The sequence below is a fragment of the Schistocerca cancellata genome, chromosome 2 (genome assembly GCF_023864275.1).
Source record: "Schistocerca cancellata isolate TAMUIC-IGC-003103 chromosome 2, iqSchCanc2.1, whole genome shotgun sequence".
Taxonomy (NCBI): domain Eukaryota; kingdom Metazoa; phylum Arthropoda; class Insecta; order Orthoptera; family Acrididae; genus Schistocerca; species Schistocerca cancellata.
The window spans coordinates 1,068,262,245-1,068,280,036 of record NC_064627.1 but is presented as its reverse complement, the minus strand read 5'-3'; the positions used below and the strand labels follow the sequence as shown (position 1 = coordinate 1,068,280,036).

The following is a 17,792-nucleotide window of genomic DNA, read 5'->3' as shown; positions in this document are numbered from 1 at the left end:
GATGTAGGTAAACTCCATCTCTTATTTCTAATCCCATACTATTACATTTATGAGACCATGTTCTAAGGCTAATATCTATATAGATTTTAAATAATGATGGTGACATGGGACAGCCTTGTAAAAGGCCTTTGCTTGTTCTAAATTTCTGTGAAAGTTTATTACCAACTTTCACTTGGCAAATGTTATCTTTATACATCTGTTGTATTATTTTAATCAAGGAAGGGTTTATGTTTGCCATATGTAGTGCTCTCCAAAGTAATTTTCTTGGTACAGTATCATACGCTTTTTCTAGATCTATGAAAATTAATCCTATATTTTTTGATTTTTCCCTATGTTTCTCCAAAATCTGTCTTAATGTGAAAATATGGTCTACGCATGATCTCCCAGCCGTGAATCCACATTGCTCTTCTTGGGTTCTAAAATTTTTTCCAGTTTGTTTTTAATTACTTTCGCAAAAATTCTCATTAATGTGTTTCTAACACAAATTCCTCGATAGTTTGAACAAATTTTGCAATCCCCTTTCTTAAATATTGTATTAATGTAACCTAGCTTCATCTCGTTGGGTATTGAATCTCCATGTATCATTTTGTTGAAGAGCTGTGTTATCAGTTTCACAATTTTGTCACCACCATATTTCAGACACTCCAGATTGATATTGCCTGGTCCCCGTGAATTACCATTCTTTCCTGTTCTCAATGCCTGAAGTACTTCACTTTCTAAAATCTGGATTCTCTAACGAGGACCTCTAGTTCCTCTGACCACCACTCTGCTGCATGGTTGTGGTTGCTATCTTTTTTACCCAACACCTCTGTTGCTATGATTTTCAAATTAGCTTTTATATAGTCGTATATTTACTCTGTACTTCCTTCAAATGATTCAACCAGTTTCCTTTCCATCCTGGCCGCAAAGAGTGTTCTGATACTTTCGTCTTGTAGACTGTCAATATTAAAAGGTAAATTTTCATCTTTCTCAGTCTGGTTCGTTTTATTTATGTTACTTGTATCACTCCTTGCATTCTTCCATGGCCAGAAAGACTTCATTTTAACTAGATAGTGGTCTGATCCACACTGGGCTCCTCTATAAGATCTGACGTCTACTGCCTTGAAACTACTTATTTGCCTAATGATAATATAATCTATTATAGAACGAAGTTCTTTGGTGTTCTGTTGCCAAGTATATTTATGAATGTCCTTATGTTTGAAAAATGTGTTGGTAATTTTTAGATCAAATTGTTCACAAATTGCAATCAATCGTTCCCCATTGTCATTATATTTGTCCTCTCCATGTTTTCCTACTATTCTACAAGATTCTCTAATTCCTACCCTTTCATTCAGATTGCCCATGATAATCAGTTCCTTTCTTTTTGGGATTTTTTCAATAGTCTCCCTGAGGGTGTCCCAAGATGTATCTTTCTCCTTATCTTTTGTGTCATTCGTGGGTGCAGATACGCCAATAATCACAATTTCCCTAGCAAATAATGTCATTTCAACAGTTATAATACGTTGATTGATGAATGTCCAATTTGTGATTCTTTCTTTCCATGATTTCTTTATCATAATGGAGACTCCTGCTTTGGCTCTTACTGCTTTTGATACCCCACTCCAGATATGTACATAATTATCCAGTTCTTCTTCTCCTTGGCCTTTCTTCTTTGTTTCAGAGAGTACGACAACATCCATGTTGAACATGTCAAGTTCTGCAGGGAGTAAATTTATTTTAGTGGAAATACCTTGCACATTCCAGCATCCAAACATAATTTTCCGTTTCTCATTGCCAGTTCGTCGTCCAAAGTTCCACTTTTTCCGAGGCATATTATTAGGTTTTTTTAGCATTTTTATGTTTTTATGTGAGTGAGGAGCTGGCCCACTGCACAACCCCCAACCCGGAGGACCAGGTAATTTTTACTCAAGGTTTTCTTCCTTTAGCCTTTGATAAGCCAATATCATACTACAAGACAGCAGCTGCTAGTTTTGGTCCACCCCAGGTATTTTATTTTCCCGGAAACCAACATATCTGGTGAGTATTCCCCTATCCGCCACCTGGGGAGGCGCCCGATGGGAGACCAGCAAACTCCACACGGGTAAAGTCTTCTTGCACACCCTTAGTCTCCAGCTGGTCATTGTCCTTTGCTGAATCTATTTCAAGTTTTAGATTACTAAAGTCTTCTTGAGTAATCTAAAACTTGAAATAGATTCAGCAAAGGATAATGACCAGCTGGAGACTAAGGGTGTGCTATGTAGCTTGTTCCTCATTGGCATGATTACTGATATCAGAAAGAATAAGTTTAATCTTGAAAATAATCACTATGCCAGTGGAACATTTCTCAGTTTACAAAGCTCGTCCATGTGCAGGCTCTCATCGGTAATCAGTTTGTTTGGAATCTAGCTGTTCAGGCAGTATTCAGTGGTAACTTCAGTGAAAAAGTCTATCTTAAATCATTTTGTATTTGTTGTGCAACACTCATTGAATAACCAGGTTACGCTTTCTAACTTGATAACACTGTAGCACTTAAAAAAACTTTGGAAAATCCAACATTAAATATGGTGGGAGGCCAACAATAAGAATCTTTAATTGCCTAGCTGACCAATACGCATTTCTTAATCAATGACAGAAAGAGGAGGGGTGCTGGAGGTGCTGGGAGCAATCCTTTTTCTTACTACGATGAACAAGAATTTTTCATGAAACTTCCTGGCAGATTAAAACTGTGTGCCCGACCGAGACTCGAACTCAGAACCTTTGCCTTTCGCAGGCAAGTGCTCTACCATCTGAGCTACCGAAGCACGACTCATGCCCGGTCTCTGTCGGGCACACAGTTTTAATCTCCCAGGAAGTTTCATATCAGCGCACACTCCGCTGCAGAGTGAAACTCTCATTCAAGAATTTTTCAGTTTAAAGAATAGCATGAAGTGCTATGAACTTACAGGCTCTCACAGCTATTTGCTGTTCACTCACTAATATATTAAAAAAATTTCCACAATTGCTGTGGTGTATAAGATGCTGTAGTTCCATATAACATTAAATGTCATTACTCAAATTGTCCTTTTTTATAAGAATTATGTAACATAATTAAAAATTATGCACATTTTTGTACTGGCTTGCCAAATGGTCTGTCACACAGTGCACATGTCTCTTATGAAATGTCTGCACGATGCTGATGTCCTTTTCTGTTCAGCAGCATCCCTATGTCTGACCCCGGCAGAACATTTCTGGAACCAACTTGGATCTTGTCTCCCTCCCCAGTGCTAGTATCCAGGATACCAAGGACCAGTTACAACAGTTGTTGGCCATTTTGCTTGAAGAGAGGACACAATAGCTTTAAGACAGCCTTACTAACTGAATTAGTGCATGCATACAAGCCACAGAAGGTACAACATTATACTGATAAATGGGCTCATACTGGCAAATTCTTTGTAAATGTTACTCAATTTGTAATCACTGAAGTATTATCGTATACTCTCTCAACACATATAGAATTTCATTTTGTCTCCTCCTTCTCTTGTGGGTTTTGTCAAGCACTTAGTTGCCTGTCTGATGTTCTATGGTCTTGTCCTATAATTAATTTAATTGTCGTTTCTTGCAGTCTGGAAGAATTTGACTTGCTTCAAAGATTCTTCAGAGTACTAATTCAAATAATTCTATTTACTGAAAGGGGTGCTAATTTGTGTGTGGGGAGATCAGTGTAAATCTTATGAGCGAAAGTAAGCTGAAAGATCAGTTCTTAAATCTCTTTTGTTGCTTTAACCTATTTTTTCACATTTAAACCTCAAATAACCATTACGTAACATATTTTCAAATACAGGACTTACTGAAGTAGAAATAACAAATACATGTTAGGGTTATCTGACCACAGTGCTCTTGTCCTCAAGATCCTCTCAGTGCCATGGAAAGAAACAAAAGCATGTTGTATGTATAAAAGAAGTTTTTCTGTGGAAAATTGTATGAATTTTTCAAATATCGTAAGCAGTAAATCCTGGGCAAAAGTAATAGCCCAAACAAATACCTCTTCAACCTTCTTGGAAAATTTTAAGATGTCTATTCCAAAGAAGCTGTCAAAATCAGATTTCATGATAACACAAAGGCAAGTTCCTACAACACATCTGCCATTAAAAATTCTATTATAACTCTAAAAAGACTAATTTTTAAAATGAAAACATTAACAACTCCATGGTTTATAGAATATGTTAAGATTTATGAAAGTCTGCATCAAAAAGTAATCACTAAGACAGAAGTTCTGACTGATGATAGCTTAATAAGGCAGTCTGATAAGAAGCAAAAGGCTATTTAGGGAATGTTGAAGACTGAAACACGGAAGAGATGTGAAAAGCAGGATATCATTCTCAAAAATGTGGAAAATGTTAATACTGAAAAAAGAAGATGTACCAAATTATTATAAATAGTTATTTTGTTAACACTGCAGTCACAGGGAATCTCCATGTGCTCTTATTTAAATCTCTACCATCTGGGTGTGCCACTGAGAATTGTGTGAGTCTCTTTGTTGAACTGAAGAGGCCACTGACCAACAATTAGGGTATACATTAAAAAAAGAAGTTTGCATTCATTAAAATATATTGACATAACAATGACAATACACAATTTTTCATTGTGTGATATTTTTTGAATCTCTTCAGGGTGGACAGTTTCTGTATTCATTTCACTTAAATTGTTTACAGAAGAGTCACTGGCATCATCAGAATCATTGCCGCTCTCGTGTTCATTTAGACATTCCTCCCAAAGCTTTACAGTCACTTCCTCAGAAAGGATTCTGCGTGAAGAACTAGCCATTTTGCACCTACTAACTTGAATGTAATAATTACAACATTTCTTTCAGAACATCTGCTACAGTTTGACACCAGGTTAAAATAGGTTTCCCTAGATGGCAGTGCTACACAGCATTGATGTCTAGAACAGTCAGATTCGAGATTATGAAAAGTCATATCGTATGAGGCTCAACATCAGAGTGGAAAACAAAATTCATAATGTTGAGTGCCACTCACCTTTGAATGGGAAAGAGTTGTTACTACAATTTCATTAAGCTCAAAATTCACAAATCAAGAATAATTCAAATGTTGGAAAACTGCCCACATGTTTCCAAAGTTGCTTTGACTCACTGCAGAAGTTTCACTGGTATACCTTCACACATCCTCCATACAGTCCTCATCTGTCCTTATGTGATAGCCATATTATTGGAACCCTGAAGAAAGACATTTGTAGCCACTGATTTGCCTTGAATGAAGAGGTGGCTGCCTGGGTACAATCACAGTTCCGTAGGTGACCAAAAACATTTCTCCATGAAGATATTGACCTTCTTGTCTAACAGTAGTGTTGTATTAATAGTTATAGTGATTAATTTTGAAATAATAAACAGTTTACTTACTTTTTTTCCACATGTCTTGGTTTCATTCGAGTGCCTCTTGTAGTTAGGGACCACCCCACACTAATCAGCAAACACTGCCGAAAAAATTTCTTCAGGACAACAAAGTTGGAGAACTTAGCCAATGGTTCATGTTCTTGTAATATCATTTAATGTAGGATGTGCACATTATCATTAAGTCAGCTATTTGTTTGGATACTGGTAAATGCATTCCTTCACTGTGTTTTAAATCATGTTATTTGAGACTTTGTTTCTGCAGTCCTTGCATTTGACAATGGGAGGAGCCCCAGCAGGACCAGCTGGTACTGGGAAGACAGAGACCACAAAAGACTTAGGGAGGGCCATGGGTGTTATGGTATATGTGTTCAACTGCTCTGAACAGATGGATTACAAGGTAAGCTTATGAGAGAGTTTAAGAACCTATCATATTTCCTAGCAGTGGTAACAGATATTGTATATAATTGTGACTTAATTTGTTGTTTTATCTACTTTGCCTTCTGTGTCCATGCAGTCATGTGGCAACATCTACAAAGGCCTTGCACAGACTGGAGCTTGGGGATGTTTTGATGAATTCAACCGAATTTCAGTGGAAGTATTATCTGTAGTAGCAGTGCAGGTGAAATCCGTACTAGATGCCATAAAAGGCACCAAAAAAACCTTTAGCTTCATGGGCCAGGAAATAGCACTTGTGCCAACAGTTGGCATGTTTGTCACCATGAATCCTGGATATGCTGGCAGGACAGAGCTACCTGAGAACCTGAAGGCATTGTTCAGGTATGTGTATAATCATTACATTACACCATTTAAATAAGTTTCATGTATGAGGCACCTTCAAAAATTAAGGGCTGTTTGCATAAAAAAATGTTGGTAGCTCAGAATAAAATTACATTTATGAAGCAACAGAAATCATTGTTTATATTCAGTACTGGTTTGAATGTAAGTAAAAACCGACAAAAATAACTACAAACATCATTGCTCCAACTGGTCACAAATTGCTTGATGTAACTTTATTTTTGTCTGTTCAAATTCATGAAGAGTTGTGCCCTGTTTATGGACTTGCCGTAATGGGTGATGGAAATATTAGACAGTGTTGTTGAGACTTTCAAAGTGGTTTTAAAAATGTTCATGATGAAGAATGGCATGGCTGGGCCTGTATCCAGACTTGAATCACCCAGAAAATGAACAATAACTGCAATATGATCAGTGAGTGATGATGATTTGTGCTCTGGCTGAACGCAACACTATTTACACAATTTTCATGGAAAAATTTGGTTATAGCAACTACTGTGCCAGTTGGGTGCCAAAATGCTTAAGATTCAGCATTTGTGTTAGAAAACTTTCAGTCACCAATTCTACAGTACCAGCCTTGCACCCCATGACTGTTACCTCTTGTTACCTTGAAACAATGTTTTGATGTGCAACAGTTTCAGGATAACATGAATCTTAGGACTAACCTTGTCATTCTTAGGTAGAGAACTTCTATGGAGATGGATTGAAGAGTCTGATGCAACATTATGAAAATTACATAGAAGTGAATAACAACTATGTAAAAAAGTGAAGTAGGTTTGTAGGAAACTAAAACATGCAGTAAAATCATTTTCTAATGAATATATAGGATATTTACAAATAAGTAATTGGGTTTTGATGTCTTATAGCATCAAATACATAATGCCCACACAAGTGTACTAATAATGAAAGAAAAAAGCTTATTGAAAAGTTTTGTTTATGTCTTTGCTGGTTTCACTGTGAGTCACCTCTGAAATTTTCCAGGAAGCATTGGAAGATGATGGGTTTGCACCTTAACTTATTTTCAGTGATAATAGGGATGTTCCAGATAAATGGTCAAGTGAATTGTCCCAACACCAGCACAGTGGGTATGACAAATCCCACTGTTGCAGTGGAGATTGAAAGAAATTCTCCAAAGGTGAATGTCTTCAGTTCTGTTTCACGAAGCAAAGTGCACAGGCCCTACTTATTTCTGGGGAAAGCTGCGATGAGTACAACATACCTAAATGTGAAACAGGACTACTTTTTTCCTAAACACGTAGCTGTTACCCAAGCTTCATATTCCAATGAAACAGAGTTCCACCTCATTGGTATAGAATAGTGTGCTGCTGTCTGAACTAGGAACTTCCAAACTGTTAGATTGGACACTGTCCTCAGGATGCTTTGGCACTTTTCAGGTTGCCCCATAATCTGCTGATTTTACAGTTTGTGATTTTTTTCTTTGGAGTTACTTGAAGACAATGTTTATGTACCACTTTCACCTGCAACACTCGCTGAACTCCAGGATTACATCACTCCTGTGCTGGTGTACATTGATAGGGACATGCTCAAATGTGCATCGGTTGAACTTGACTACTGCATACCGGTAGATGTTTGTTGTTGTAACATTAGGAGAGCACCTAGAAAATTTGTAAGAAACTTGAAAATGTACTTTCCATGCAATGTATCATTCACTATTTTGTTTGTAATACGTTCTGAAATACCAATGCCCAGAACTCGATAAATCATTTGTAAACACTCTGTTTGTAGGCACCAAATGGCACTTATTTTTTTAATACTCTTCATAGAAAATGAAACAATGGAAAATCCAGGATGGAATAATGACAGTATTATGAAAAGAACACATTGTTATTCACCATATAGAGGAGATCTTGAGTTGCAAATAGGATCATCATAAAGACAGCTAAATGTGAGCTTTCAGCCAAAAGGCTTTCTTCAAAAGTAGGCAACACAGCACATCGTAGGGCCTTCCCGGTTTGTTTGACGAACAGGTTTCGGGCATTTTCTGTGGCTGACGATGTCTGAAAGCCAGATGTAGTCATCCACCCTGTTCCAGAGAAAGCTTCTCAGCTCGCAAGGTCTGGGCATTCACATAGGGTGGGTTTGCTGGTAGTTGGGAGCTCCAACATTAGGTGCATAATGAGGCTCCTTAGGAACATGGTTGCCAACGAGGTGAAGGAAGCCAGTGTGCACTCCGTGTGTATTGGGGGGAGTCATTCTGGATTTGGAAAGGGTGCTTCCAGATGCCATGAAGAGTGCAGGGCTTGTGGTGACTCATGTCGGTACCAATGATGTGTGTCGCTTTGGATCGGAGGAGATTCTCTCTGTTTTCAGGCGGCTAGCAGAAATGGTAAAGACTGTCAGCCTTGCTTCTGAGATTAAGGCAGAGCTCACCATCTGCAGCATCGTCAATAGAACTTACTGCAGTCCTTTGGTGCAGAGCCGAGTGGAGGGTCTGAACCAGAGGCTCAGGCAGTTCTGTGACCGTGTAGGCTGAAGATTCCTGTGGAAGGGACTGGGTGGTATTTAAGGTTAGTGGGTCTCAGGGAACCACTGGAAGGGCATCCATCTAAAAGGAGGCAGGTAAAACACATTAAGGTTTGTAGAAATGTCTGGTATTGTAGTTATAAATTGTCATAGCTGTGTTGAGAAAGAACCAGGGCTCCAATCCCTAATAGAAAGCACTGAAGCTCAAATAGTTATAAATACAGGAAGCTGACTAAAGCCAGAAATAAGTTCAGCTGAAATGTTTTCAAATGATCTAACAGAGTTCAGAAAGGTTAGATTAAATACAATTGATGATGGAGTATTTATAGCTGTCAGAAGTAGTTTGCCTTGTAGTGAAATTCAAGTAGATAGTTCCTGCAAAATAGTGTGGGTAGATGTTATACCTGACAATCAGACTAAACTATTAATTGGATCGTTTTACTGACCTGACGACTCAGAAGGTATAGCTGCTGAACAGTTCAAAGTAAACTTGAGTCTCATTTCAAATAGGTACCCCACTCATACAATTATAGTTGGTGGTGACTTCAAACTCCTCTCAATATGCTGGAAAAATTATACGTTTAAAGCTGGCAGCAGGCATAAAACATCATCGGAAATTGTACTGAATGCTTTCTCAGAAAATTATTTTGAACAATTAGTTCATGAGCCCACTCAAGCTGTAAATGGTTGCGAAAGCATACTTGACCTCATAGCAACAAATAATCCTGGACAAATAGTGAATATTGTGATGAATACAGGGCTTAGCGACCACAAGGCAGTTGGTGCTAGGCTGAATACCATAACACCTACAACCACCAAAAAGAAATGCAAAGTATATATATTTAAAAAAGCTGATAAAAGTGCTTTTAACACCTTTTTAAGAGACAGTCTTCACTCATTCCGATCTGATCATGTAAGTGTAGAAAAGTATTGGAATGGTAAATGAAAAGCACCAGAACATTCCACGTGGGAAAAATATATCTAAAAACAAAGATGAAGTGACTTACTAAACGAAAGCGCTGGCACATCGATAGACACACAAACAAACACAAACATACACACAAAATTCTAGCTTTCGCAACCCCCAGTTGCTTCGTCAGGAAAGAGGGAAGGAGAGGGAAAGACGAAAGGATTTGGGTTTTAAGGGAGAGGGTAAGAAGTCATTCCAGTCCCGGGAGTGGAAAGACTTACCTTAGGGGGAAAAAGGGACGGGTATACACTTGCACACACACACACATCCATCCACACATATCCATCCACACATATACAGACACAAGCAGACATATACAGAGGCAAAGAAAACTCTTTGCCTCTGTATCACATAAATTAATAAGTGATGGTACTGATACCACATGGTTCACAAAATGGGCCAGATCGCTGTTAGCTGTTGCAGAAGCAGCGAAAAAAGCATGCCAGATTTAAAAGAATGCAAAATCCTCAAGAGTGGCAAAATTTTGCAGAAGTTCAAAATATAGGACATACTTCAAAGTGAAATGCTTTTAATAATTTCCACAATTAAATTCTGTCTCTTAATCTGGCAGAAAACCCAAAGACATTTTGGTCATACATAAAGGACACCTGTGGCAAGACACAATCAATACCTTCACTGAGCGGTAACAATGGTGAAGTCACTGATGACAGTGGCACTAAAGCAGAGTTACTAAAGACTGTTTTCCAAAACTTCTTCACTAAAGAAGATGAAGTAAATATTCCTGAATTCCAGTCAAGAACAACTGCCAAGATGAGAAAACGTATTCCTGTTAGCGATTCTAAAATATATGCATTGATGGGAATTTTAATACTAATGGGAGTTTACCAGGACACAAATATTTCTTTATCTGATTTATGGTCAAATTTCTTGGGAAGAGTGATTTATAGAGGAGCTATGGGTAAGACAAGAGCATATCAGCTTATGAAACTTCTTCATTTTGATGAAGGCACCAGGTCAGAAAGATGTGTACGTGACAAATTTGTGCCGCTGCGTGAAGTATTTGAAGTATTGAATGGAATATCCCCATGGTACTTCAGAAGTGGACCTGAGAATACAATTGATGAAGGTTGTGTCTTTTCAGAGGTCGTTGTCCTTTCAAAGTTTTCCTCAAAAACAAACCTGGAAAATATGGAATATTAGTCAGAATGCTTTGTAGTGCAACTGAACGATACATAATAAAAATGGAAGTATATGCTGGAAAAGACAGTAGTCCTGCCAGTGAACGAGGTCCTCTTGAGGTTGCGAAGAGACTGGTGGAGCCAATAAAGAATACAGGCTACAATGTCACAACTGACCGCTTCTACACTTCTGTGGAGCTGGCGGACATTCTCTATGAAGACTACAAACTTCCATTGGTTGGGACATTCAAATCAAACAGAAAACATGTACCGCAGGAACTTAAGATGACAGCAGGCAGAGAGCTGTATTCCTCCAAATTAGCATTCACAGACCCATCTTCTAAGAAGCCGCGAGTTACAATGGTCTCTTACATCACAAAGGAAAAACCAAAGAAAAATCTGTTGATGTTGTCTACACAACATTGTAATGCAGGAGTACATGTTGATACACCAAAAAAGAAAACACACATAAACCTGTACTATAATTCCACTAAGGTAGGAGTGGATGCCGTCGCTCAAATGGTTAGGACATACTCTACAAAATGGGGTACGAGAAGGTGGCGACTGTCAATGTTCTACAGCCTACTTGATATAGCTTCAGTTAACTCATACACACTGTTCAAGATGAATGCGCCTAAATAGAATGAAGGGAAATCGAATGCCAGAAAACTGTATCTCCATGAATTAGGCCACGAACTTTTGAAATCATACGTAGAAGAGCGAGCCATGGATTTGAAAGGACTCCAGTTGCCTATTATTTGTGTGATGGGAGAGATCCTAGGAACGAAACTAGAGGTAAACAAAAATGCTGCAAATAAAGAACAACTAGGAAAGCAAGGTGCTACTTATGCTTGAAGAATGCAAGTAACCGGAAAGCAAGATACATCATCACAAAAACCAAGTTAACATGTGGAAGCTGTGGGCGCCATCGTGTAAGACTCACTCAGAATCAACCATTTTGTGTGCAGGAGGTAAATGTCATCTGTAAGTGAAAATATTCTCTCCAAGTGAAAAGTGTTTTCCGAGAGTTTTCAATGTACAATAACATGTATTTTAGCAAGTGTTTTCATTTCTGTTTTCGAAACTTTCTCTCAGTGACAAAGCCGTATTATTCAGTTAATAGATCAAAGAGTGAATAGAAACCTTAGAGAGCCTTTGTATTCAATTATAAACCTTCTTATCTTTTTACACAAACTTTCATTGACCAAGATTTGACCATTCTTGGTTGTTATATTCACCCTATGAGTGTTAAAAAATTAAGCTTTCAATTATGTTGTCACTATTTCCTGTTAAACTAATATCTCAATGGAAACAGAATTATATAAAATAAATACATATTACAACAAATTACAAGATTAACAACTTATTGTAACACGGGCAAAATTTGCCCTTGTTTGGTGCTCCGTGTAACCTGAAATACCTTGGTGTTTCTAGGGTTAATAAAGCCAAGACCTCCGGTCAAGATTGTATACCAGTCAGGTTCCTCTCAGAATATGCTGATACAATAGCTCCATATTTAGCAGTTATATACAACTGCTCGCTCACAGAAAGATCCGTACCTGAAGACTGGAAAATTGCTCAAGTCACACCAGTACCCAAAAAGGGAATTAGGAGTAATCCTCTGAATTACCAGCCCATATCACTAATGTCGATTTGTGGTAGAGTTTTGGAACATATACTGTAATTGAACGTTATGAAGTACCTTGAAGAAAACAATTTATTGACACATAGTCAGCACGGATTCAGAAAATATGATTTTTGCGAAACACAACTGGCTCTTTTTACTCATGAAGTAATGAGTGCCATTGACAGGGGATGTCAAATTGATTCTATATTTTTAGATTTCCAGAAGGCTATCGACACCGTTCCTCACAAGCGTCTTCTAACCAAAATGTGTGCCTATGGAACATCACCTCAGTTGTGCGACAGGATTTATGATTTCCTGTCAGAATGGTCACAGTTCGTAGTAATAGATTGAAAATCATTGAATAAAACAGCAGTAATATTCGGCATTCCACAAGGAAGTGTTACAGGCCCTCTATTGTTCCTGATCTATATTAACAACGTAGGAGACAATCTGTGTAGCTGTCTTAGATTGTTTTCAGATGATGCTGTCATTTACCGTCTTGTAAAGTCATCAGATGACCAAAACAAATTGCAAAATGATTTAGATAAGATATCTGTATGGTGCAAAAAGTGGCAGTTAACCCTGAATAAAGAAAGGTGTGAAGTTATTCACATGAGTACTAAAAGAAATCCACTAAATTTTGATTACGCGATAAGTCACACAAATCTGAAGGCTGTAAATTGAACTAAATACTTATGGACTACAATGACAAATAACCTAAATCCGAACGATCACGTAGATAATTTTGTGGGTAGAGCAAACCAAAGACTGTGATTCATTTGCGGAACACTTAGAAGATGCAACAGGTCTACTAAAGAGACTGCTTACAACATGCTACTCTGCCCTGTTCTGGAGTATTGCTGTAGAGTGTGGGATCTGCATCAGATGAGACCGATGTATGACAGTGAAAAAGTAGAAAGAAGGGCAGCTCATTTTGTATTATCACAAAATAGGGGAGGTAGTGCCACAGACATGATACGTGAATTGGAGTGGCAATCATTAAAACAAAGGTGTTTTTAATTGCTATGGGATCTTCTCATGAAATTTCAGTTATCAGTTTTCTCCTCTGATTGTGGAAACATTCTGTTGGCATCCACCTACATAGGGAGAAATGATCATCACGATAAAATAAGAGAAATCAGGGCTCGCACAGAAAAATTTAAGTGCTCATTTTTCTCGCGCACTGTTCGAGAGTGGTACAGTAGAGAGACAGCCTGAAGGTGATTCACTGAACCCTCTGCCAGGCACTTTATTGTGAATAGCAGAGTAATCAGGTAGATGTAATGTAGATGTAGCTTCACACAAATGTAACTCACACACATGCCCACTGTCTCTGGCCACAGAGGCCAGATCAGTGTGAGTTGTGCTTGTGTGAATGTGTGTGTGTGTGTGTGTGTGTGTGTGTGTGTGTGTGTGTGTGTGTGTTGTCGAATTCAAAAGAAGGCCACAACTCAATATTTCCTCTATATGGTGAGTAGCAATCTGATTTTTTCATAGTATTGTCACAGAAAATGAAAATTGTCATGTTCCCAGAATTAATGTTGTAACCAATAAGAAGCATAACTTTCCTTTGTAATATACATTTGTGATTAGTAAATTGTAATTGCCTCATTTTGAATCATCTCCTATTATGTGTGCTGTAAACCTCATCTGAGCAATTTTAAGTTTTACCTTCTATTTACAACAAATACAATTAGAAACAAGTTCTATTGCTTCACAGTAGTGATACTTCAAAGACATCCTTATTCGCTGGGGGTAAGTGTTGGGAACAGTGCTTATCAATGTACTACTTGTTACTTACTGCTCTTTCTAACACTTCTACCTTCATCTTTTTTCCATTTGTTCTCATGACAGGTGGGTCCCTACCATCCCAGAATGTGAGAGATCTGTCCTTCTTTTGTATTTTTGCTCAACCTAACCCTCTTTCCTCCCTGAGATGGGAACTATAGTTCTAAAAGATAGGAAAATTTTTTTCACTTTTAAATGTACTGGAATTTCACCGCCTGAAGGTAAGTAATGTTCTGTTAGTCAGTTTGTCTGTAATTTTATATTTTTATATTGTTCAGAATGTGTACATATTTTTTATGTACTTCAAAAATATTAATGCCATAATTATAAAATTTCAGACCGTGTGCCATGGTGGTGCCTGATTTTGAGTTAATATGTGAAATAATGTTGGTAGCTGAAGGATTTCAAGAGGCTCGTATCTTGGCTCGGAAATTCATTACTTTATACACTCTTTGTAGAGAACTACTGTCTAAACAGGATCATTATGACTGGGGTTTAAGGGCCATCAAGTCTGTTCTTGTTGTGGCTGGCTCACTCAAGGTAACAGAAAGGAAATCTGTTAGCTACTTATGATCACTATTAATTATTTTTAACTCTTCATCAAAGTATTCATATTTTATGCACTTTGACACCTGGACTGTGATGATTGCAGTTGAGATATTAATCTTATGTAAATTCTATTTATATTTATATAAACTGTATGAAACTGATGTATACTAGTAACTGGGAGTATCAAGAACTGTCTAACAAGAACACAAGGATGGTTACAGATATCTTGACCTTCCAGTACATGTTCTTAATTTCAAAGCGAAGAAAAAGAACTGCTAATGGTGGTAAACATTGCATAAAGATGTCTAATTCTCTTAAAAACATAAATCAGTGGTTACATCTCTTTCCATGTGTGACGGTTTTCTTGGAATAAATATTCAAATGAGAACAAAATATGTTAACAGAAGAGTAAAACTTGGCTCTATGTAAGAGAGAAATGAAGATTAACAAAGAAATTTATGTTGCTTCTGACTTGATGTTGAGAGTCACAATTGCCTCTAGAGAGATTTGTAGGTATTTTTATTATTTATATGCCACAAGGTTTCAATTTTTGTTGTTTCCTTGTGATGTGTAATTAAATGGAACAAAAATACTAATTTTATTTATTCAGTGTTCCCCCTGACCTCATGGTATCAACTGTATCAACAAATATCTGTGGCCTTCAAAGTGTTCCAAAGACTTTATCACTGTTCCAGCACTTTGCTATGAGTTTAGATGTTAATTGAAATTACCTAAGATCATAGTATGTAAAACATGCCTCAACAGTTCTGTGTCAGGTAGCATTCTAGAGTTCTCAGTCTACTGTTTCATTCTTCCTGCTTATTTACAAACATTTGTTGAATTTGTACAGACAACAGGAAGCCACTAATTGCTTCAGTTAGAAATTTCCTCAGCTGTTGCATATAAATCCCCTAAAAAGCTTCTTTGAACTTACATAACTTAGTTGATCATAAGGAGCTCTACAAGCAGTTATGCAGGCAACTTAAACATAGTTGTTGCCAGGAATGTTGGCATGTTATAAAACTGTTTTAAAATACAGCCATTATTGTCATCTTCAGTCTGAAGACTGGTTTAGTACAGCTGTCCATGCCACTTTATCCTGTGCAAGCCTCTTCATCTCCAAATAACTGCAGCAACTTACATCCTCCTGAATCTGCTTACTGTATTTATCTCTTGGGCTCCCTCTGCAGTGCCCCCCCCCCCCCCCCCTCCACACTTCCCTTCAGTACAAAATTAGTGATATCTCAGACTGTGCCATATCAACCAATCTCTTCATTTGCCAGGTTGTGCCACAAATTTCTTTTCTCCCCAGTTCTATTCAGTACCTCCACATTAGTTACGAGATCTACCCATCTAGTCTTCAACATTCTTCTGTAGCACCACATTTCAAAAGCTTCTATTCTGTTCTTGTCTAAACTGTTTATCATCCATGTTTCACTTCCGTACATGGTTACACTCCATACAAATACTTTCAGGAAAGAGTTCTTAACACTTAAACCTATATTCGATGTTAACAAATTTCTCTTTTTCAGAAACATTTTTTGACCATTGCCAGTCTACTTTTTGTATCCTCTCGACTTCGGCCATCATCAGTTATTCTACTGGCCAGATAATGAAAATCAGTTACTACTTTAAGTGTGTTTTTTCGTAATCTAATTTACTCAGCATCACCTGATTTGATTCAACTACATTCCATTATACTTTTTTTGCTTTTGTTGATATTCATCTTACATCCTCCTTTTTTGACACTCTACGTTCTGTTCAACTGCTCCTCCAAGTCTTTTGCTGTCTCTAACAGAATTACAGTGTCATCATAAAACCTCAAAGTTTTTATTTCTTTAATTCTTACTCTTTTTTTTTTTTTTTTTTTTTTTTTTTTTTTTTTTTTTTTTTTTTTTTTTTTTTTTTTTACTGCTTGCTCAATGTATAGATCAAATAACACTGGCAATTGGCTACAACCCTATCTCACCCCCTTCTCGACCATTGCTTCACTTTCGTGCCCCTCAACTCTTTTAACTGCTGTTCTGGTTACAGTGAAAGTTGTAAACAGCCTTTTGCTCACTATTTTTTACTACTACTACCTTCAGAATTTCAAAGAGAGTATTGCAGTCAACATTTTCAGAAGATTTCTGAAAGTCTACAAATGCTATAAACATAGGTTTGCCTTTCCTTAACCTGTCTTCTAAGATAATTCATAGGGTCAGTATTGCCTATTAAACTGATAGTTTGGTAATATTCTTAACTGTGAGCACCTGCTTTCTTTGCAATTGGAATTATTACATTCTTTTTTAAGTCTGTGGGTATTTCACCTGTCTCTCACATTTTGCACACAAGATGGAAGAGTTTTGTCACAGCTGGCTCTCCCAAGGCTGTCAGTAGTTTTGACACCCTATATATACTCCTTCCACCTTTCATCTTTTCCTACTTTGCTTAGGACTGGTTTCCCATCTGAGTTCTTGATATTCATACATCTGTTTCTCTTTTCTCCAAAGGCCTCTTTAATTTTTGTAGGCATATCTTTCTTTCCCTCGGTGAAATATGCTTCTAAATCCTTGTATTTGTCTTCTAACCATTCCTGTTTAGCCATTTTGCACTTTCTGTTAATCAGATTTTGTATTCCCTTACACCTGCTTCATTTGCTGCATTTTTATTTTTTCTCCTTTCATCAATTGAATTCAATATCTCCTGTGTTATCCAAGGATTTCTATTAGGTCTTGTCTTTTTACCTATTTGATCCTCTGCAGTCTTCTCTATTTGATCTGTCAAAGCTACTCATTCATCTTCTATGGTATTCCATTCCCCTGTTCTAGTCAGTCATTGCATAATGCTTTGTCTGAAACTCTCAACAACCTCTCCTTAATTTCCTACTTTTCTGCAATTTCTTTAGTTTTAATCTACTGTTCATAACCAAAAATGGTGGTCAGAGTCCACATCTGCCCCTGGAAATGTCTTACAACTGAAAATCTGGTTCTGAAATCTCTATCTTACCATTATAAAATTAATCTGAAACCTTCCAGTGTCTCCAGGTCTATTCTGCATATACAACTTCCTTTCATGGTTCTTAAACCATGTGTT

The 17,792-nt window shown here is 37.4% G+C and overlaps 1 protein-coding gene across 1 annotated transcript in view; it reads left to right on the top strand.

The window, feature by feature from the left end:
* LOC126161033 (dynein beta chain, ciliary-like) overlaps window positions 1-17,792 on the top strand; it is a 784,705-nt gene that overhangs the window by 572,048 nt on the left and 194,865 nt on the right. The window contains exons 38-40 of the mRNA XM_049916954.1: window positions 5,631-5,765; window positions 5,883-6,145; window positions 14,507-14,708. Coding sequence (XP_049772911.1) covers window positions 5,631-5,765; window positions 5,883-6,145; window positions 14,507-14,708 — 600 coding nt within the window. The remainder of the gene's footprint in view (window positions 1-5,630; window positions 5,766-5,882; window positions 6,146-14,506; window positions 14,709-17,792) is intronic.